This window comes from Callorhinus ursinus, unplaced genomic scaffold, assembly GCF_003265705.2.
Source record: "Callorhinus ursinus isolate GAN/ISIS: 27379988/994484 unplaced genomic scaffold, GSC_fseal_2.0 scaffold31, whole genome shotgun sequence".
NCBI lineage: Eukaryota > Metazoa > Chordata > Mammalia > Carnivora > Otariidae > Callorhinus > Callorhinus ursinus.
The window spans coordinates 2,672,867-2,695,872 of NW_027397093.1; the positions used below are offsets into that span (position 1 = coordinate 2,672,867).

Consider the following 23,006-nt stretch of genomic DNA (forward strand, 5'->3'; position numbering starts at 1 on the left):
GTGGTCATGTGTTTATGCTGGGGGTGGAGGAGGCAGATGGTGCCTGCCATCTCCTTTGTTCCTGTAGAAATCCCTCAGCAGTCCCTGCCCCTCTGGACATGCTCCAAAATAAGTAAACTGCTCTCCCTTACATATGTCCCAGCTGTTTTTCAAACTGCTGCTTCTTTACTGTATCTCCGTGGGTTGTCATGCTGTCTCTTTAAGGGCAGGGATTCAACTTCCTCTCATCCTTCAGACTCTCCCAAATCCAAGCTCACTGACTTTTAAAATTCTAGGCTTTAAGTCCCCCTGTTGTAAGAACTCATGAAATTCAGCCCCTCTTGCTTTCAAAGCCAAATGTTATGGGGATTCACCTTCCCCACGCAGGTGTCCCAGTATGATAGTCTGTTTCTCTCCTTCTCTGTTCCTGGGGCTCCCTCCCCTCCACAGATGGCTGCAGTCTGTTTCGTTCCCAGCCACATCTCCACCCTTCCTACCCTCTTCAATGTGGCTTCCTCTCTACCTTTAGTTATGGAGTTTGTTCTGCCTATCTTCAGGTCATTTTCTGGGTTATTTACACTGATGGGAGTATTTTCTAGTTGTATCTGTAGGAGGAGCTGAGTTTAGGGTCCTCTTGCTCCGCCACCTTCCCAGCTTCCAAAACCTTCACATTTTTGATAAGAAAAGCACTGGAGAGTGGTGGACCTGCCAATGTCATTCAGCTAATTAATACTGAAGGCAAACAAAGTCCCCTATCCATATCTTTTTAAGTTATCTTGATTTGAACAAGTGACTTCCTAGAGTTCCATTACTAAACTAAAGATAGGTGATGAGCTCTTCCAAAATAAATATGATTCCTAGGTTTAATATGGCAACATAACATAGGAGCAATGTCCACAACAGCCAAACTGTGGAAGGAGCTGAGATGCCCTTCAACAGATGAATGGATAAAAAAGATGTGGTACATATATACAATGGAATACTATTCAGCCATCAGAAACGATGACTACCCACCATTTCCATAGACATGGATGGAACTGGAGGAGGTTTTGCTAAGTGAAGTAAGTCAAGCAGAGAAAGACAATTATCATATGGTTTCATTTATATGTGGAACATAAGCAATAGCACGGAAGACCACAGGGGAAGGGAAGGAAATCCGAAAGGGGAGAAATCAGAGAGGGAGATGACCCATGAGAGACTCTGGACTCCAGAAACAAACTGAAGGTTTCAGAGGGAAGATGGGCGGGGACAGGGGTAAGAGGGTGATGGGTATTAAGGAGGGCATGTGCTGTGATGAGCACTGGGTGTTATACGTAACTGATGAATCACTGAACACTACATCAAAAACTAATGATGTACTATACAGTGGCTAACTGAACATAATTTAAAAAAAAAAAAACAAAAAAAATTAACATAGCAAATATAGAGAAGTCCAAAGCATCTTTTGCTGAAAAGTAATGTTTTCACTTTTCTTCTGTTTTCTTTCTTTAGGATTCTCTTAGATATTTCTAAGATCTTTCTAAAAGTTATTTGCAAGGTAAGATATTTTTCAGGACAATTGGGCCAGTCTCTTCAATAAGTCAGTATAGCAGCAACAAAAAAGAATGGTTACATGAAAAGAGACTTAAGAGATGCAACTAGATGTAATGTACAAAGGCACAGGATATTTTTGAAACTAGGGAAATCAGAAGATGGACTACATATTAGAAGACATTAAGGATTTAATATTAGTTGGTTAAGATTAATATTTCAGCTGTAAGCAGTTCTTATTTTTTAAAGAAACATATTAAGACTAACAGAACACTATTAAAACTTCCCAGCATAAAAAGCTTTACCTTTTCATTCCTTATTAATCATATATCAATATAAAGTGACTTCTTTTCATAATTTTTTGTCTTAAACTTATTTTTCTATTGCAACCCCAGCTTTTTTGATGAGAATAATTTCATTCTGCCTCACCCAACCTTTTATGTTCAGCATTATTGTACCATTTTACTTGATCTAAATTTCTTTTATATACAAAGAAAATTAATGGATTTTGCATTAAATCCTCAATGAAACTAAGGGAGATAAGACCATTTTCATTTACTGCTATATTTATTACATTTGATCTAATTTCTGTCACCTTAGTTCTGTTGTTTTTAGATATCCTTGGTATTTTTCTATTTCTTATGTCTTTTTTAAATTTTATCTTTTGCAAGATACATTATTCTAACTTAATAGTTATCTTAAAGCATTTCATAAACATTTTATAATTTATGTAAGTATATCAAAATAATTTTAAAAATAATTTTAATATCCATTTGCAGAAGATTAAAACTTCAATACGACTTCTTCAGGATACTCATTTCCTTCCTCAAACCTGTATTTTACTGAATGTAAACATTTTCAAGAATTTAATAGTAATTTAAAATTTTAAAAACTAAAAACTTTCAATTTCAAGAAAATAAGAATGTATAAATTCAAAAAGTCCAACATTCAAATGATATATAATTACGTAAGATGCAATAAATTTTCTCCCATTACTAAGTTTATCTCATCTAGCCTACCTAAAAATGGTCTTTCCTTTTTTTTTTTTTTTTAAAGATTTTATTTATTTATTTGACAGAGAAGAAGAGAGAGAGAGAGCATGCACACAAGCAGGGGAAGCAGCAAGCAGAAGGAGAAGCAGGCTCCTCACCAAGCAGGGTCCTGGGATCATGACCTGAGCCAAAAACAGACGCTTAACTGACTGAGCCACCCAGATGCCCCCAAAATGGTTTTCATTTCATTCTTCATTCATTTTAATCTTTACCTCCTAATTTTTTTTTCTAAACATTTTATTTATTTGAGAGAGAGAGAGAGAAGCATGAGCCAGGGGGAAGGGCAGAGGGAGAGGGAGAAGTAGACTCCCTCCTGAGCAGGGAGCCCAATGCGGGGCTTGATCCCAGGACCCTGAGATGATGATCTGAGCTGAAGGCAGATGCTTAACTGACTGAGCCACCCAGGCGCCCCCTTTACCTCCTAATTCTTGAGTTATTTTTAAATCTCTCCCTCAAGTATTTGGAATGCATTATTTAAAAAAAATGCAATTTTACAAAGATAACTGGATGGAAGGTCTGAAAACTTACCTTGGTATATGAATAAAAATTTGTTTAGATATAAAATATGAGGGCATAACCTTTTTCTGAAGTGCACTAGACACAATTCTTGTGCTCTGTAATATCCTAATGCTGTTTTTCTTCTCCCTGCAAACTAGCTAGGTTTTTATCTTTAGTTTTGAAATACAAACATTAGGTCTTATTATTTTCCTTTTTAATTTTATATTTGGTAGGCCCTCAATTTGCAATATTCATTCATTCATTTTTCAGATTTTTAAGTTTTCTTCATACTCTTAAAACATAACATCTGACTGGCCTTATTATTTATTCATGAATTGGATCTCTGTGATCTGACCTCAGTGGCTCAGAGTTCAGTATATTATATCCTTTATATTCTAAGTGCTATTAATATTTTATATTACTAAAAGCTTTGCTATACCAAAATATGCCTTTGACTTCCAACAAAGATTTTCCTTGGCCTGCTGTCATTTTTATGCCATTATGTTGTTATCCTTGCCTTTTAGATTTTATGAACTAACTTATAATTACACTCAAGAGTGTACAAATTGTTTTTATATGAGACTAACACTTGAAATTGTAACAATTATAAAATTACAAAGATCCAAACATGACTCTGAGGGATCACTCAATATCATCCATGGGAAGAAACATTTTCTTGGACTACTGTTCACTCTGACAGTCTTACTGACAGAAACTTAACCCTAAAATCCAGTTTAATTTCTGCTCTCAGAGAGAAAAAAATACTGCTCTCAACTCACCAGTTCATTTCTTTAACATATATGAAGAAAGACATTTACCCTTCATCAAATAACATGAACGATAAGTTGGTGAATTTCAGAACCTCCAAATAAAGGCCACTGAAAATGGATTGATGAAGATTTTCTTTACACTTTGAATACTTAATATTTAGACAAAACTTTCTTAATATTTAGACTGAAGTAGATCACATACTTTTAGAGTGCATATAATCTAAATATAATACAAGAGTGCAACTTTGAGAGCCAAAAATAAAGTCAAATTTCAATTCTGGCCAGACTTTTATAAAAAACAAACAAACACGTATATTGTGTAGTTTGAAAAGCCTCTACTTTATGTACTATACTATAATACTTACAAGCTGATGTTCTAATAGTTGAATTTTTTCATCTTTTTTCTTTATTTCCTCTTTAAGCTGTTTTATCTCATTTAATAAATCTTCATTCTGAAATATTTAAAAAATTATCAATCATTAAATCAATGATAAAGACTGAAGAATGAATGGTTTTTGTTAAGGGGAAATTAAAGGGAGAACTCTTCTTAAATATGCCAGCTATTAACCTATACACAAACAAAACAAGCAAAAACCCATTTTGGTCTTCTAAGAATTCATAGTGTAGGGGTGCCTGGGTGGCTCAGTTGGTTAAGCGACTGACTTCAGCTCAGGTCATCTTAGGATCCTGGAATTGAGCCCCACATGGGGCTCCATGCTCAGTGAGAAGTCTGCTTGTCCCTCCTCCTCTGCCCCTCACCCCGTTCATGCTCTCTGTTTCTATCTCAAATAAATAAATATTTACTTTTTAAAGATTTTATTTATTTATTTGACAGAGAAAGACACAGTGAGAGAGGGAACACAAGGAGGGGTAGGGGAAGAGGGAGAAGCAGGGAGCCCGACGCAGGGCTTGATCCCAGGACCCTGGGATCATGACCTGAGCCTAAGGTAGATGCTTAATGACTGAGCCACCCAGGTGCCCCATAAATAAAATCTTTGAAAAAAAGAATTCATCTTGTAATGGAGACCAACATGTGAAAAATGAACAATAATAGCAACACAGCTAACATTAAGTACTTTTTAGGTGCTAAGAACGAAGTACTTTTAGATATCTAAGCATTTGATCCTGAGTATGACCCTGAGAACCTGAGGTAGATACTATTATCCCCCTTTGCAGATAAGGAAACAGGGACAGAGGCCCATAGTAAAATAAATTACATATAAAACAGAAACTTCAGGTAGATTTAAAGAGATGTATGAGAGTTGCCTACCAAGAACAATGCTGTGCACAACTAACAGAAGAACAGCATAATTAAAGGCACAGAGTCATTTCACAGCTGGTTCAGAAATCAGCAGAAAGATAAATATGCATGGCAGGGTAACAGGGAGATTCTTTTTTCCATGAGCCACTTTCCTGAGAACTGCCTGTCAATTTAGTCTATAAGAAATTCCTAATAGTATTAAATGGAAACCTACTGTCAAGCTTCTTAAGCAGGAATCCAGTTACATTTCGAAGTGTAAAGTATCATTACCTTATAGTTAGTCCACCGTGTTTACTACTATTCAATTATCCAGAAATATATACTGAGGAAACAGTACAAGCAAGGAAATAAGAATATATATATGTGAATGATATATCTTTCTAGAGAGAAAAATATGTAAGCAAATAATTATAATATGTTGTTACTGAGCAAAGTATGGCATCTCTTGCAGATACATTGGGAACAAACACAAAATACTGCAGTCGCTTTAACAAGAGATCAGTAACAGACATTTTACAAAGGCTTTAACAATACATATAAGCATCACAAAAATGGGGAAGAAAAGATTTTTTTTTTAATTTTTTTATTGTTATGTTAATCACCATATATTACATCATTAGTTTTTGATGCAGTGTTCCATGATTCATTGTTTGTTCATAACACCCAGTGCACCATGCAAAACGTGCCCTCCTCAATACCCATCACCAGGCTAACCCATCCCCCCACCCCCCTACCCTCTAGAACCCTCAGTTTGTTTTTCAGAGTCCATCATCTCTCATGGTTCGTCTCCCCCTCTGACATACTCCCCTTTTCTTCCTCTCCTGTTATCTTGGGGAAGAAAAGATTTTTGTAATGCTGTTATGTATACTGCAATTGGACAAGACTGTTTATTATATATAAAAAATGATTTCCAGTTGAATTTAAAGAATTTAATTTTTTTAATCACAAATCAAGACCAACCAAAGAGAGAATCGGATTGCAGATCGTGAAGGATATACTTTTAAGCTATGTGGCAAATGAAGCTATTAAGAAATGATAAGTATATTTGACTATATAAAATTTTAAAGCATCTATACAGTTATCATTGAAGTTAAAAGCTGGTGAAAACCTATCCAATTATGACAAAGGATTTATACTCAAGTATATTAAGAGCCTGTTCAAACATACAGATCATTTTTTAGGCCCCAAGACAAATAAACCAGTTCTCACAAATACAGATAACTGGTAAAATGTTCTATATGACTCATTGAAGAAATATAAATTCAAGTATTAAGGTATTATTTTATAGGTATTAAGTTGGGGGGAGAAATAGTCAATGTGATTAACAAAATTGCAGGAAAAAATGATACATTATCAGACATCAAAACTGGCCTTTCTGGACAAACACATGGCTGTACATAGAAGAGTCATAAAAATGCTTGCACTCTGCTTCAGCTGTCCCACTCCTGGAAACTATGCCAAAGAAACAATGTGACTTCCCTCTCATGCTCTCTCTCTCTCTCTCATTCTCTCTCTCTCAAATAAATAAATAAAATCTTTAAAAAAGAAAAAAAGAAACAATGTTGAGTTTTAGATATACTATTAGAGGTACCTGTGGGAGGGACACAGTGGAAATGTCCAGTAGGCCAGTGGATCACCAAGTATGAAAGAGATAAATTTATAATTGTTCAAAAAGGGGGCAACTGAAATAAAATGTAGCAATTTGATGAAATACTATGTAGCCATCTTTCAGTCACTGCTAGGTCCTGCCAGTGTTGGAAGAAACGGACCTGAAAATGAAATCCAAATACGATGCGATAATGTATTAATGACCATGTACATAGTACTTAACTTTATGACAGGCACTGCTCTAAGAATTTTACACATAAAGATGGGCAAAAACATATCAGGAAATGGGTAACTCCAGTGAAGTTTTAAAGGAGAAGTAAAAAGTTCTGAAGACACCGAAGTATGTCAGGCTTTGGATTTTAGAGTAAGAGAGTCTCAGTATCATACAATACAGAGATGAAGGCAAGCATAGCATATTTGGAGAATTACAAGCAGTGATGTTGTCACACAAAGGCTATAGCGAAGAGTGGGTACCAATGTGGTTAGTAAACTAGGCAAGGGCTAAATCATAGAGGGCCATGAACATCAAGCATGGCCTAATAAGCCAGGGGAGTGACAGTGCATTTGAGATGTCTTTGACAACTGTTTAGAGAACACACTTGATAACAACAACAACAACAAAATTAGACTAGGGAACTTGTTACCAAGATGTCGTAATACTTCAGATGACAGTAGGAATCTGACCCAAGAGAGTGATAACAGGGAGAAAAAGGAAGAGCAGGAATGAAAATTAGGAGATATTGGTGACTGTCTCCATGTGAAAGAGCACAAGGGGCAGTCAAGAGTGATTACCTGTATTTCTAGCTTGGGTGATATGGTGATTAGTTGTGCCACCAAAAGATATGGAGAATAAAAGAGGAGAAATACATAAATAAAAGAGGAGGAATATTTGTGAGTTTTAGATATACTATTAGAGATACCTGTGGAAGGGACACAGTGGAAATGTCCAGTAGGCAAGTGGATCACCAAGTACGAAAGGGAAATTGTATATGTTATCAACACATATATCATATATGAAATCACGACAGTAAAAAGTTCAGAAAGAAATGGACAAAATATATAAATCTCTATTCTACAGAAGAGAAGGAACCTACGAAGGAAATGGGAAAATGGAAAAATGTTGAGGAGTGTAAGGAATTTTAGAGAGAAGTGACATAAAAATAAAGGATAAAGCTTTTAAAACAACAGTCACACAAATGTTTATAGCATTAAAATAAGTAGCTGCTTTCATCTTTCCAGGCTTCCATGTTAACTGGAAAAAGGTTTAAGGAGAGTCAAGGAAAAGTTTATTTGGTTTACTGAATTTATGACAAATTTATGATACAGAAATTTATAAACTGAGAATGAAGAGAAAGTAGAGAAAGCATTGAGAAGAGAGATGAGAGAGGAGGAGCTAGTTAGGTCCTTAACAGCAGCAGAAGATAGTCAAGAACCTAACAAAGGATGGTCTTCCACAGCATAGTGGCCATTTTTGTCCTATAACTGGAACAAAGTGAATGAGAATGATAACAGACACAGGTAAGTCAGAAGGCAGAAAGGAAGGTAGCAGATCTTGCTTGATGAACACAAGGCCACCTGCAGAAACAGAAGAGCAGCTAAGAATGAGGCTTGAAGAGAGTGGTCAATGTTGAGACTAGCTCATCAGGGGAATGGAAGTGGGAGCTGTCCTGAGATAAAAGACAGATTAGAGATATGGCAGGTCCAGTGGAGATTTTAGACCCTAAATTTGCAATGACACAAGTCGCCATATTTGTATGCTAAACCATCTTGGATGAACAGGGGACATAACTGGGAATTTGATGATCAAAGTGCAAGAGAGTCCAGTGTACTGGAAACAGTATCAGCTATAGCATCTCACCTTGGAAAAGAAGGAAGACTAGGAACTACCTGCTTGGAAGGAAATGGAATAGGGACAAGAAATAAATGCCGTGTAACAATATATTTATCATGTAACACTAAATATATAGACAAACTGGAAAGGAACACAGAAAAAAAACAGACACTAGTTGTGTAAAAAAGTTGGAATTAAATTTTTTCTTTAAAAATTATTTTATTTCTAAAAGTTTTTCACAAAAAAGAATGCAGGAAAAGTCAACTTTACTTTAAAAATGTCAGTCACAAAACAAAATTGAGAGATGATCAGAGACCATCTAAGTCAATGGTTCTCAACTGGTGTATATGTAAAGCTTTTTTAAAAAAAGAGATGTCCTACTGCAGACCTGCTGATTTAGAATACTACACATACCCACAATAGGATGGAAGCACAGAGATGGGAAGAAATCTGTGCAAAAACAGGTAAGATAACATGTTGAAAAACCAAGACTAGATAACCAGATGTGACTATTAATCCTATATTCTTTTGATTTTGGTTGTTTTATATACAGTCTTGTTCCCAATAAGTCACCCTATATCCTACGAGAAAATTATGCTTTTCTGACCTCTAATACCAGCTGTTGGCTACTTGACTTGATTTGGAAGTGAAATACGCAACATGCGAGCAGAATCCACACGTGGTTCTGCCAGTGCTCTTTTCCCTCAGGTACAAAGACATGTCCCAGGATAGGGGCTGATCCTTCAGCTTGGGTCCCAGAATGAAGGAGAAGCATAGAGTCCCAGCTGATATCTAGTCAATATGTAACATACAGAAAAATAACAAGTGAGAAATACATTCTTGTCATTGTAAGCCACCAGTATTTCAAGATTATTTGTTGACTAGCAAACCCTGAAAATAGAATGTAAAAGAAAAAAATAATTTTACTTGGAAACATTAAACCAAGAATGCTTTAGTGTGCTTAAGAAATAGTAGTTCAGAAATAACTGCAAAAGAAAAGAGCTTTCTTTTTTTTTTTTTTAAGATTTTATTTATTTATTTGAGAGGGGGAGAGACTGAGCGGAGTGGGGGGAGGGGCAGAGGGAAAAGCAGACTCCCTGCAGAGCAGGGAGCCAAACGCAGGACTTGATCCCAGGACCCTGGGATCATGACCTGAGCTGAAGGCAGACACTTAACTGACTGAGCCACCCAGGTACCCAGAAAAAAATTTTTTCAACTAAAAATGAAAATTATAAAAAATATATTTTCAAAAACTAAAATGCATCCGGTTTCTATAATTATACTTTTAAACCTGAAAAAAGATAAATTAATTTCATTTTCTGTATATTTCTTCAATGTGATTATATATGAGGAGTACCTGTTAATCATTTAATTGGTAGTTATATTTTAAAAACTGCTATTCATAATTATCGAAAAGAATTTAAAAATTTAATAATTTCTTGATTTAAGAAAAAGAATCCTGCACCAGTAATAGACAAATAATTACCCAAATGATAAAATAAATTCAAATTAAAGTACCACAGTGATATCATTTTAACTTAGTAAGGTAGCAAAAGTTAAAAACAGACCTGATTAAAACTCAACACAGCAAAGCTTCAGGTTTTAACATATTTATTATTAAATGTTTTAATTGTTACTACTTTATAATTTTAGTAATAAAAAAGAATTTTGAAAAATTTACCATGACTCCTAATTATACCTTATATATTTGATCACCATCTTCTGGTTCTGGACTGGATGGCAAAGAGAGTTGAATATCGTGCAATGAACCACTTCCATCATGCTGTCAGAAGAGAAGGAAAACATGAAATTAATACAGTATCTGCAGACACTCATTTCAACCTGAATTCACCCCAACCAAATGCTAGCAATGGCAAAGAACAAACAGGAAATAAGATTCCAGAAATCTCCTTTTTATCCCTATGCACAGGTAGAAGAAAATGTGGAAGAGGGAAAAAGAGAGCTAGGGCAAGAATAATTTGTGGAAATAAATAAGATACTACATGAGTGGATGAAGCAAGAAGCAAAAAGCCACTGAAAGTTTTAGAGTGGGAAAAGGAATATGGAAAATTTCCTAGAAAATTTGAAGATTAACTCACCTACAAAAAATACAAAATGAAAGTCAAACTAAATCTGCTTTAGTTTAAATATAGTTTTTTGAGTATTTTTTCTTTTTAGTCAGAAACAATAACCCAACAAGGCGTGGTCACAAAAATCATTTAATTAAAAATACTAGATAGGGGCATACACATTCCATGACTCTATTTATACGAAGCCTGAGAGTAGGAAAAACTAATTTATTGTGCTAGAAATAAGAACAGGGATTGACTCAGGGGAAAGGGGCTATTGACTGGGAAAGAGCATTAGCAAATCTACTAGGATGCTGGAAATGTCTTGACTGTATGGTGGTTATGTGGGTAAGTATATACGAAAAGTTCGTTATACACTTACAATTGGTATACCTTAAGCACCTTAAACTCTCATCCTTAAATGCAATAACGAAAATGACAAGATAAGAATTAAGGCCTACCCCTTGCTGAACTGGTTAGGAATAACCAACTAAGAAATGGCATGTTAAATAATTCACAGACAACTTTGAGAAAGATGAACCAGTAAAGAATATGCCTGGGATGATGGTGAGGGACTGAGCCCCTGACCAAGAAGGCAGCACAAGTGTGGCTGGACACCTGGTTTGTTCAGATGGTACCTAGCTGCTTTGGGACACCCATTGAATCAACAACCTTCAAGAGTGCTATTATCATAATCCTCCTCAGACATATCTGTTCTGAGGAAGTCTAGGCCATAGAAATGTCCTGTATTAAAAGAAGAATGTTAAAGTAGAAGACATAGCATGTAGGTCATTTTCTTCTTTATATACTATACTATATACCCACTGAATCAGAATCTCTAGGTATGGGGTCTACAAATGTGTATTTAGTAAAGTTCAATAGGTAATATTGACTGACAGCAAAAAATAAGCATTTGTCAAATTTCTACAATAAATAAATTATATTTTTTGGAGATTAAGAATTTGACCTGAGAGTGAAGGCAATGTCCTAATGAATAACTAAATGTCTTTAGAATGTTAAATGTTTAAAATAAAAAAGAAAGAAATTTTACAAGATTCATCTCAGTAAAAGTTCATCTCTGCTGTAAATACCTTGACATATAAAAACAGTCCTACATATAACTATATATTTGAGAAAAGAGGAGCTGTAAAATCTCACTTATTTTCAAACATGTCAGTTATCATCTTCCTGCCCACTACAAAGCAGGAACCCCAAAGAATGGGACACAACACAAGTATACACCACTTTTGTCTTGCACATGTTCATAGCTGTGGAAAGTAAGTAGCAGAACAGGAAAAATAAAACATCAGCTTTCAGGGTGAAGGAACAAAAAGGGGATCCCCAGGTAAAGAGAAAATATCAGGGAGACCACGAAGTACCAGCTCAGGAAAGTGACTCCAGAAAGCTGTATGTAACTTTCTAGGTTCACCCCTCAGCAGCACTTTGGCTTCAATCTAAACAGTATATCAAAGACTTGGAGAAATAAACTAAGACCATTGCCCAGACCTAATCTAGCCTCTGAAAGATGTATACTAAGAACAGATCTGACAAGCACAGCAAAGGCTTTGAAATAGAACTGACATTACAAAAGGTAGCTGGCTAGTTGTAAATTATAGCCTGAATCCAACCAGAGTGTTTACCTGCTTTAAAATTAAAACAAAAACCAAAAACAAAAACCCCAAGAAATCCCACAGTATTCTCTGTTCATTTAAACAAAATTAAGTGTCTCATAACAAAACATGCAAAGATCTAAGATACAATCCAGAACTACTCAACCTACAAACAACAAGGAAAATCTCAACTCACACAGGAAAAGACAATCAACAAACACCAATGCCACAACAAGACAGAGGTTGGAATTAATTGAAAGAGATTTTAAAAGGGCTATTATAAAAATTCTCTAAAAGTAAAAGAGAACTCTTGAAGGGAATAGAAAGAGAAAGTCTCAGCAAAGAAACAGAATATATAAAGTGGAAACATATGCAAACTTTAAAACTGAAAAAATTCAATAGCCAAATTTTAAAATGCACTAGCAGGGCTGAATACCAGCATTTGAGATGACAGACTGAACTTGAAGACAGATCAACAGAAATCATGCAATCTGAGCCATGAAAAGAAAAAAGACTGGTGGAAACAAAAAACAAAAAACACAGCCTGCTGAGGGGGCTATGGGACAAAAACGAAAGATCTAAAACTCATACCATTAAAGTCACAGAAGGAAGGGTGGAGGGCAGAAAAAAAAATGTTTGAAGAAATAATGGATATATACACCTCAAATATGGTTAAAGACATAAATCTACATATTTGAGTATCTCAATTTAAAAGACTAGAACACATGAAGCATGCTCTCTGAATATAAGGGAATTTAATTAGAAATCTTCAAACTCTTGGAAAGTAAACAACAATCTTCTAAATCATCCGTAGGTCAAAAAAGAAACCTGAAGGCAAATAAGGAATTATTTTGATTTGAAGGAAAATGAAGATACCACATTATCAAAATTTGTGGAATTCAAATAAGGCAATGCTTAGAGGAAAAATTACTGTAGGAGATGCTTATATTAATACAAAGGTGTCAAATCCACAACTGGAGCAAAATAAACCCAGAACAAGCAGAAAGAAAAAAATAATAAAGAGCAGAAATTAATGAAATTGAAAATCAAGAAATAGAAAGAAAGCAATGAAACCAAAAACTGGTTATCTGATAATTGCAAAACTGCCAAAGAACAAAATAGAAGGCACAAATCAGACACATACCAGGACACAGAAAACATACATCAGGAATGAAAGCAGGGATATCACTACAGATGTCTCAGGCATTAAAAGTAAATAAGGCAATAATACTATGAGTGACTCTATGCACACAAATTTGACAGCTTACATGTAATGGAGAATTACTCAAAAACCAGACTATCAAAACTCACTCCAAATGAAACGGACAGCCTGAGGAATCTGTGATTATTAATAAATTTAATTCATAATTTAAACCTTCTGTAAAAGAAATATTGAAGGCCAGATGTTTTCCTAGCAAATTCTTCCAAAGTTTAAAGGAATAATATCAGTTCTATATAATCTCTTACCAAAAACATAAATCAAATTAAATTAGAAAATTAATCAAGTTAATGAGCCTTGGGGTGCCTGTATGGCTCAGCTGATTGAGCATCCAACTCTTGATTTCGGCTGGGGACATGATCTCAGGGTTATGAGACTGAGCCCTGCTTCAGGCTCTGTGCTGGGCATGGAGCCTGCTTAAGATTCTCCCTCTCCCTCTGCCTCTCCCCTATCCTGGTAAAAAAAAAGAAAAAAAAAATGAGGCTAGTACTTTCCTGATACCAAACAAAGACAGTGTAAGAAGACTTCTAGATCAGGGCACTGGGGTGGCTCAAGTCAGTTAAGCATCTGACTCCTGATTTCGGCTCAAAGTCATAATCTCAGGGTTGTGAGATGGAGCCCCATGTCAGGCTCATGCTGGGCGTGGGGCCTGCTTAAGATTCTCTCTTCCTCTCCCTCTGCCCCTCCCCACTCCTTTCTCCCTCTCTAAAGAAAAAAAAAAAGAAAGAAAGAAAGAAAAAAGAAGACTGATAGATCAATAACCTTCATGAAAAGTCCTAAGGACACAAAAGTCCTTAACAAAACATCTTTAAATCAAATTCAACAATATGTAAAAAGGAAAAAAAGATCGTACACAAGTGGAGTTGATCCTTGGAATGTAAAGCTTATTCAACAGTTAAAAAGCAATGTGATTCCACATATCAAGAGATATCTACATTATTACACCAACAGACACAGAAAACATTTCTGCCAAAATTCAACATCATTCATGACAAAGCCTCAGCAAACTAGGAATAGAAGAGAACTTGCTCAACCTGATAAAATCTTAAAAAACCTTGAAATTAATATCATATTAAGTGAAAGACTGAATGTTTTACCCCTAAAACCAGGAACCAGTGCAATAAAGCAAGAAAAATAGAAATAAAAAACACAAGTAGGAAAAGAAGAAATAAAACCATCTCCATTCAGTAATATAATTTTAGCCATAGCAATTCCCAAGTTATCTATAATACTACTACTAGAACTAATACATGAATTTAGGAAAGTCACAAAATACAAGGTCAATATACAAAAATCTACCATTTCTGTGGTAAAGAACTGAAAATTGAAATAAAAAAATTACTTCTATTTACATTAAACCAAAATCCAAGAAATAAAAAACAATCAAAACTAAAAAAAAAAAATCAAAATCAAAAATTCTAAAAAAAAAAAAAGACATATTTGGGTACAGATCTAACAAAACAGATAAACTATATTAAAAACAAAAAAAAATTGATGAAAGAAATCAGAGGTGACTTACATAAATTGAGAGGCATATTCTGTTAATGAATTTAAAGACTCAGTATTTTTGAAATGTCAATTCTCTTCCAAATTCAACTACAGATCAGTGCCCTCCCCCAATTCCCAGCAGAATTTTTTGCAGAAATAGAAAAGCTGCTTCTAAAATTTATACCATAAGGTAATAGAACTAAAACAGCCAAACACTTTTAAAAATAAAGCTGGGAGATACCATACTACTTCAAGGCTTAGTATAAAGCTATAGTAATCAAGAGAATGTGATATTGGCAAAAGGACAAACATTGATCAAAGAAACAAAAGAGTCCAGAAATAGACCCACATATATGTTCAAAGGCATTTTTGACCAAAGTGCCAAAGCAATTCAACAAAGAAAGTTTTTTCAACAAATGGTACTAGAACACCCATCCATATACAATAAAATTAACTTCACTCATACCGCACACCATACACAAAAATTCTCAAAACAGTCTATAGACCTAAATGTTAAACTTAAAACATTCTCCAAATAAACAGAAAATCTTTGTAACCTTGGGTTGGGCAAAGATTTCTTAAATATGATACTGCAGAAATGACCATAAAAAAACTGACAACTTTGACTTCAAGAGAACTTCTGTTCTTTACAAAACGATTAACAGAATGAAAAGAGAAGCTATGAACTGGGAGAAAATATTTGCAATAATTCAGGTAAAATACTGAGCATAGTGTGTAACTCATAGAGAGCATTTATAAATTGTTAGCTACTTTTTAAACAATAGCGACAGTAAAAATAATGATAATGTGAGGTTTTGTACAGACTTCATTAACTCAGAATTGTACATAGCTGCCTAAAAAGCAAATTCCACTTTTTCAATATTCATTTGTTTCATCATTCACATGCCTGCTTAAGTACTTATATACATAAATACATAAAGAACTATCAAAAATCAATAATAAAACGGATATTTTGTTTATGGGCAAAATAAGAGACAACAAAGAAGATACACAAATAGTAAATAAGTACATGCAAATATGCTCAAAATCATTAGTCATTAGGCAAATGCAAATTAAAACCACAGTGAGATACCATTACATATCTCTGTGAAGGGCTTTTGGAAAAACACAATACCAGGCACAGGCAAGGATGCAAAACAGCTGTGACTTCCATTAATCACTGGTAGGAATACAAAATCAGACAGTCACTTTGGAAAACAGTTCAGCAATTTCTTAAGTTAAATATATACTTACCATAAAACCCAGAAATCTTATACCAAGGCACTTACCCCAGAGAAATGAAAACATGTACACATGAAAATGTATGCATAAATGTTTATAGAAGCTTTATTCATAAATGCCCAAAACTGGAAAGTGACACAAATATCCTTCGACTCGTGAATGGATAAACAAACTATGATACATGCATACAATGGAATACTACTCACCAATAAGCAGGAATAAATTAGTGATACGAGGACAGCATGAATGAATTTGAAATTACTTATGGTAAGTGAAAAAAGCCAGACTCAAAGGACTATATACGATTCCATTTATATGACAGTCTTGAAAAGGCAAAACTACAGAGACATAAAAAAAGATCAGTGGTTGCCAGGAGCTAGCAGTGGGTATAAGGATTGACTGTAAAAGTTAAAAAAAGGGGGGGGTGGAATTTTGGGGATGATTGTAATACCTGTGCAATTGTACAGATTTGTCAAGCTCACAGACTATACAACAAAAAAGGCTGAATTTTAGTGCTTGTAAATTATACCTCAAAAGAGCTGTACTAGATTGAATAGTGTCCTCCTAGAAATTCATGCCAATCCAAAACTTGGGAATGTGACTTCATTTGGAAATAGGGTTTTTGCAAACGTAATCAAGTTGAGGTCATAATGGATTAGTATCAAGTTTAAATCCAATATGACTGGTGTCTTTATAAGAAGAGAAAAATTTGGACACACACACACACACACACACAGAGGTCATGTGAAGGTTATGTGAAGATGGGAGGCAGAGACAGTGGTGATGTACCTACAAGGCAAAGAATGCCCGAGATTGCCAGCAACCACCAGAAGCTAAAGAAGCAAGGAAGATTCCTCTCCTAGATCCTCCAGAGAGCACATGGCCCTGACAACACCTTGACTTCAGATTTCTAGCCTTCAGAACTTTGAGAGAACAAATTTCTGTGTTATATGCCACCTAGCTTGTACTTTATTATGGCAGCCCTATAAAATTAGTAAAAGACCTGACTAAAAAAAATTTTAAAGCAAACAAAGGGAGAGTGTAACACCAGATAAATCTCACAATCACAAGAAAAAGAAAATTGACATACCAATATTACTATAACACAAGAGGCAAGGAAGAATTAAAGATAAAAAGTATTAATGATAAAAAAAGGACTTTAGTGATCAAAGAAACACTCCACCAAGATGATATGCCAATCACAAACATTTATATACCTAATAAAATTGCCTGAAGATACTAAAACAAAAACTGACAGCATTAAAAGCTGAAAAATCTATAATTATAGCAGGAAATTAACACTACTCTCAGAAACTCACAGATCAAAGATAAAAATTTAGTAAGAATGAATAAGATATAAATAATACAATTAAAAAGCTTAATATAATAGATATACTGCTACCTAAAATATAGAGAATATATGTTCTTTTCAAACAAACACAGAATGGTCACAAAAATTGAACATACTCTAAGCCAGGGAATAATTAATTATGGTCCATGGGACAAATCCAGCCAGATGTCTATTTTTATTACAGTCCATGAGCTAAGAATGGCTTTTACATTTTTAAATGATTCCACTTTAAATGATTTTATAAATATCAACATAAGAGCTGCAATTTTGTTTCTTGCTCCAAAAAGCGAGAATATTTACTATGTGGCCTTCTAAGGAAAAGTCTTCCAACCCCTGCTTTAGGACACAAAAGCAAATATTGACACATTCCAAAGGACTTATATCATATAGATGTTCTTTACTGTTAATGTACTAAGACTAGAAATCAATAAAAAATGAAAGCCCATACATAAACCAGTATTTTTGAAAACTGAAAAAATATTATTCTAAATAAAATGTTTATAGTATAGGCCAAGACAATGAAGAGTTATTAATGTTTAAGTTATTTGCTATGCCTCAAAGAAAAAAAATTCCACTTTTTATTAATGTCCAGCAGTCTAGACTTAGGCAATCAAACAGGGAAAAATTTATTTCCATCAGAGTACAAGAGCCTAAAGATCATGAATAAAATCTCCAACTAAACCATCTCCCCTCCAAATAACTCTGAGACTAACCAATGGTAGTACTCCCTATTAAACCTTGATTCAAATGAAAAGTGCCTAAGCCTAAATTAGGAAAAGCTTCTTTAAGCATTAGAGGGGGAAGAAAAATATAAAATGGACAGAAAACCTTCTCTTTTTAAAAAAACACTGAATAACAATCATGCATGCAATGTTCATGCTTCATATTACATATACTAAGAAGCTAACATTTATTGGACAATGCTGGCACTGTTCTAAGCATTTTGCATAAACATATTTAACAAATGCACAGATGCAAAAATACATAATAACTACAACACACCAATGCACGAAAAATAAGCAATTCATAGTTAACTGATTGTTCAAGTATGCTGGGCCGCTTTACTAAGTGAAGTGTCTCAGAAGTTTCTATGGGTTCTAGTTAGGATTTTTAAACTCTAAATATAATTAACCTTAATTAACTCTTGTGCCATTCACATTTTATTTAAGATTCAAAAAGATAGATAAACTTTCCTTTATTCTAAGAGCATTAGGAGACTACTGTCAGCAAGCCATCTTTCACTTTTCTCTTTTGACATAGCATCAAGGTAAACTTTCGTTCTAACATTTTAACTCTTCCACATATTAACTTACTGGAAAACCCTATAACAAACTCCATCTTACCCAAGTGGTTCTTCCATGAGTTTGCAAAAACTGGGATCTTCCTATGAGTTCCAGAGCAGCTGCAATGGACATGGATACTTGAAATGACTAACAAAAAAGTTTTGGCAGCGTTGACCAATCTCTGCTGACAAGCATCATCAGTGATGTCAACAAAGCTGCCTTGTTTTTCAGATATGCTACAACACAATCACAAGAGGCATCCTAGGAAAGGGAGTAGAGGAAGAGGAGAGATTGATTTTTTTCATTTTCTTTTTGAAAAGTCGTTTCTTTAAAAACAAAAGTATATGGATGAACAATCACATAGACTCTACAATGTGCACTGAGAATAATTTTTGAGTAATGCTGTAATTCACTTATGGGATTTAACATCTAATCATTGAAGCTATACTTGAGAGGATTTCTAGAACGCAAACTTATAAAGTCTGATTTTCAATAACAGCTGCAGAGATGAGGTGATCCTAACAAATGGTTGGGGTAAAGACATTTTTAAAACAGAAAAATCTGGCATTTCAATTGACTAGAACATTGTTATATATGGACAGGTCTGTAATATTCTAAGCAAATAGTATTTACAAATTTCCTCTGTTTCAGCTTTTATATTGAGCCCTAATTATATATATCTGAGACAGGATATCCTTTTCTACAGGTTTCTTCTGTTACTTGAAAATATTAGTTGTAAATTTCTTCTAATTTTTTTAATTAAAAAAAACTCTTCAAACCACCTGTTTACTATAGTATGAACTAAATAACTGCTTCTATACTACTGAGTTTTTCCTCAACATTTCCTTTAAAATCTTTCTGTGTCCAATTGTTTTTTAGTAGATAACTGGGTGCATATGTCTGCATTTCTATTCTTTTCCACTGCTTTATGTTTCTATTTGTGTCAGTATTATAATCCTGCTCTAAAGAGTTCCTTCCCACCCCCCTTTCTCTTTCAGTCTTTCTCAAAGAACACAAAGAACAAGCTCTTTTGGTGTTAACAGCTTTGGAGTCACTTTCATGAACACCACAAAGGTGTTTTGATTTAGACTGAAATGGTATTACATCTATAAAAATAATACTGGGAAGAACTATACGTTCCAATCACACACTCAGTTTGTATCTTATCTTTTGCCCTTTATAACGTATCTTTTTTTTAAAAGATTTTATTTATTTGACAGAGAGAGACACAGCGAGAGAGGGAACACAGGCAGGGGGAGTGGGAGAGGGAGAAGCAGGCTTCCCGTGGAGCAGGGAGCCCGGTGCGGGGCTCGATCCCAGGACCCTGGGATCATGACCTGAGCCGAAGGCAGACGCTTAGCGACTGAGCCACCCAGGAGACCCTTAAAATGTTTTTGTAAGAATTAGAATGTTTTTTTTTAAACTTTCATATTAAAAAATAAAATAAAAAACAAATTTCCTTCATCTCATAAAGGGTATCCACAAAAAAGATATAGTAGATATCATGTTTAACAGGCAAACACTGAAAATACTCCTGTTAAGTTCAGGAGCAAGACAGGAACAAATCAATATTAACCTGGAATTGCTAGCCAGTCCATAAGGCAAGGAAAAATACAAACACTGAAAAGGAAAAAGAACTGTCATTATTGCAAATTATATAATAATCTAAATAAAAAATTCCAAATAAATCTATGGATAAATTATTAAATAACTAATAACTGTATCTAGGTTGCTGGATACAAACTCAATATATCAAGAGTCTATTGCACTTCTGTAAACCAGCAACAATCTGTTAGAAAATGATAGCACTTAAAATAGCAACAAAAACTTTAAGTACTAGAAATAAATCTAAAAAAAATTATACAAGTCTTCTAAATAAAAAAGTATAAAACTTTATTCCTGGGATCAAGCCCCATGTCAGGCTCCTTGCTCAGTGGGGAGCCTGCTTCTCCCTCTGCCACTCCCCCTGCTTGTGCTCATGCTCCCTCTCTCTTTCTCTCTCTCTCTGTGTCAAATACATAAAATCTTTTTTAAATAAGTAAATAAATATTATAAGATGTTAATTCTTTCTGAAATTGATCTATTAGTTCATTGTTATTCCCATTAAAATCCCAAAAGAATTTTTCATAGGACTCAACAAAATGATTCTAACATTTTATGAAAAAGCAAAAGACTAAGAATAGTTAAGATATTTTAGCAGAAGAGCAAGATAGGGAACCATGATGATGTATTATCAAGCCGTATTATAAATGTTAGACTGTGTGACTTGACATTGGGATAATGTCACATATATGGACAAGTACCGCATATCCGAGGAAAAAGAGTGGATTCTTAATACTTTTAGTACCGAACCCACTGATTATTCATATAGAAAAAAATGAAAGTGGATCTCTATCTCACACTTACACACACTGACATCAATTCCAAGGTATTTGTAATTTAATTGTGAAGGTCAAAACTCTTAATTTTTTAGAAAAGAAAGGGAGATTATGTCTATAACCTCAGGGCAAGGAGAGATTTCTTAAACAAAGATTTCTGAAAGGAAAAAAAACCCACACACACAAGAAAAGGTCTGATAAATTCAACTACATTAGAGTTGAGAATATTTCTTCATGAAAAGATACCACAGAATGAAAAAGGAGGCTACAGAAGAGAAGAAGGTATCTGCAACACATAACAAAATACTTATATCTAGAATATACAAAAAAACTCTAAAACACACACACAGACAAAAGACATGACCAGGCAACAAACATTCCATAAACACAGAAAGAAGCTCAATTTTATTATTAGTCAAAGAAATGCAGAATAAAGCCACAATTAAGTATCATTATATTCCCATCACATGACAAAAATTAAGAAGTTGGATAACAGCAAGTGTTGCACAGATGTAGAACAATGGAAAACAGCATAAACTACTTAAGGGGAGTGAAACAGATTGAACAATTTTGGAAAATATGATATTTCTAGAGTACAATAATTCTATGCCCCATGATTCAGAAATTCCACTCCTAATGAATCCAGAAGAATTTTCGTACATGTGTACCAGGAAAATGTTCATATTATTTGTCATAGCAGGAAAAAACCCCAAACTGGAAAGAAACAAAGTGTACATCAAGAGTAAAATGGGCAAAGAAATTATTGTTTGTTCATAAAATACAGAAATGGAAAATTTATGAAACAGAACATAAATGTGAATGAACCTTAAAATGCTTAAAATGCCTTAAGATCACAGAGAAACACTTAAGAGTATAATTTCATCTATATAAACTTCTAAAAGAGTCAAAACCAGTATCACAGGATTACAAACACAGATGGCTAAAATTTAACAGAAAAACAAGGGAAATGCTAGACTCTGGAAGAGAAGTCACTGTAATCAGGAAGGAGTACAGAGGAGCTTCTTAATGCCTCCTTTAAGCTTAGCCTGGGTGGTGAGTACAAAACTGTTTCACATTATTCATTTAATTGTACCCTTATGTTGTGTATATGCTTTCCATGTATATTTCATAAACTTTTTCCCCCTAGAATGATGAAAGAAGTCCGGAGATAAAGAAGCATGATGTCCCTGGCTTTTCTGTGGTTCTCTGCCACCAAGAGGCATTATTTCAGCAGCTCCTTAATTCTTAGTACACTCACCCAGGATGCTGCTGCTTTAAATATTCCATCCATTAGAGACACACACACACACACACACACACACTCTCCCTCACTCACTTACACAGAGAGCAAGAGCCAAGGTAGGGGCAGAAAGAAGCATTAGAAGAGGGAAAAATTAGGGGCGCCTGGGTGGCTCAGTCATTAAGCGTCTGCCTTCGGCTCGGGTCATGATCCCAGGGTCCTGGGATCGAGCCCCACTTTGGGCTCCCTGCTCCACGGATGCCTGCTTCTCCCTCTCCCACTCCCCTTGCTTGTGTTCCCTCTCTCGCTGTGTCTCTCTCTGTCAAAACAAAATAAAATCTTTAAAAAAAAAAAAGAGGGAAAAATTAATGGTTTTATTCTCAACATTGGAGGTGAGAGGAAATAATGAAATAAAACATTTGTATATTACACTTGACAGTTCATAAAACACTGTTATACACTTATTTTTATCCCCTAAACAGGTAGATAGGGTATGAATCATCAGGATCAAATATTTTACAATCCCAAAGAAAATGTCAGAAAGAGGTATCATCATGCTCTTCTCGTTATTCCATCTTAGAGTTTTCATTTCCTACC

General features: G+C 34.7%; 1 protein-coding gene across 8 annotated transcripts in view; it reads right to left on the reverse strand.

Moving 5' to 3' along the window:
* Window positions 1-23,006, reverse strand: part of CCSER2 (coiled-coil serine rich protein 2) — a 185,886-nt gene that overhangs the window by 46,519 nt on the left and 116,361 nt on the right. For 6 of the 8 annotated variants that reach the window (XM_025880619.2, XM_025880621.2, XM_025880622.2 and 3 more), the window contains 2 exons: window positions 10,229-10,312; window positions 4,195-4,281 (listed from right to left, as the gene is read on the reverse strand). In XM_025880619.2, the coding sequence (XP_025736404.1) occupies window positions 4,195-4,281; window positions 10,229-10,312 (171 nt within the window). The remainder of the gene's footprint in view (window positions 1-4,194; window positions 4,282-10,228; window positions 10,313-23,006) is intronic. The other 2 variants (XM_073878722.1, XM_073878724.1) reach the window with 1 other exon arrangement.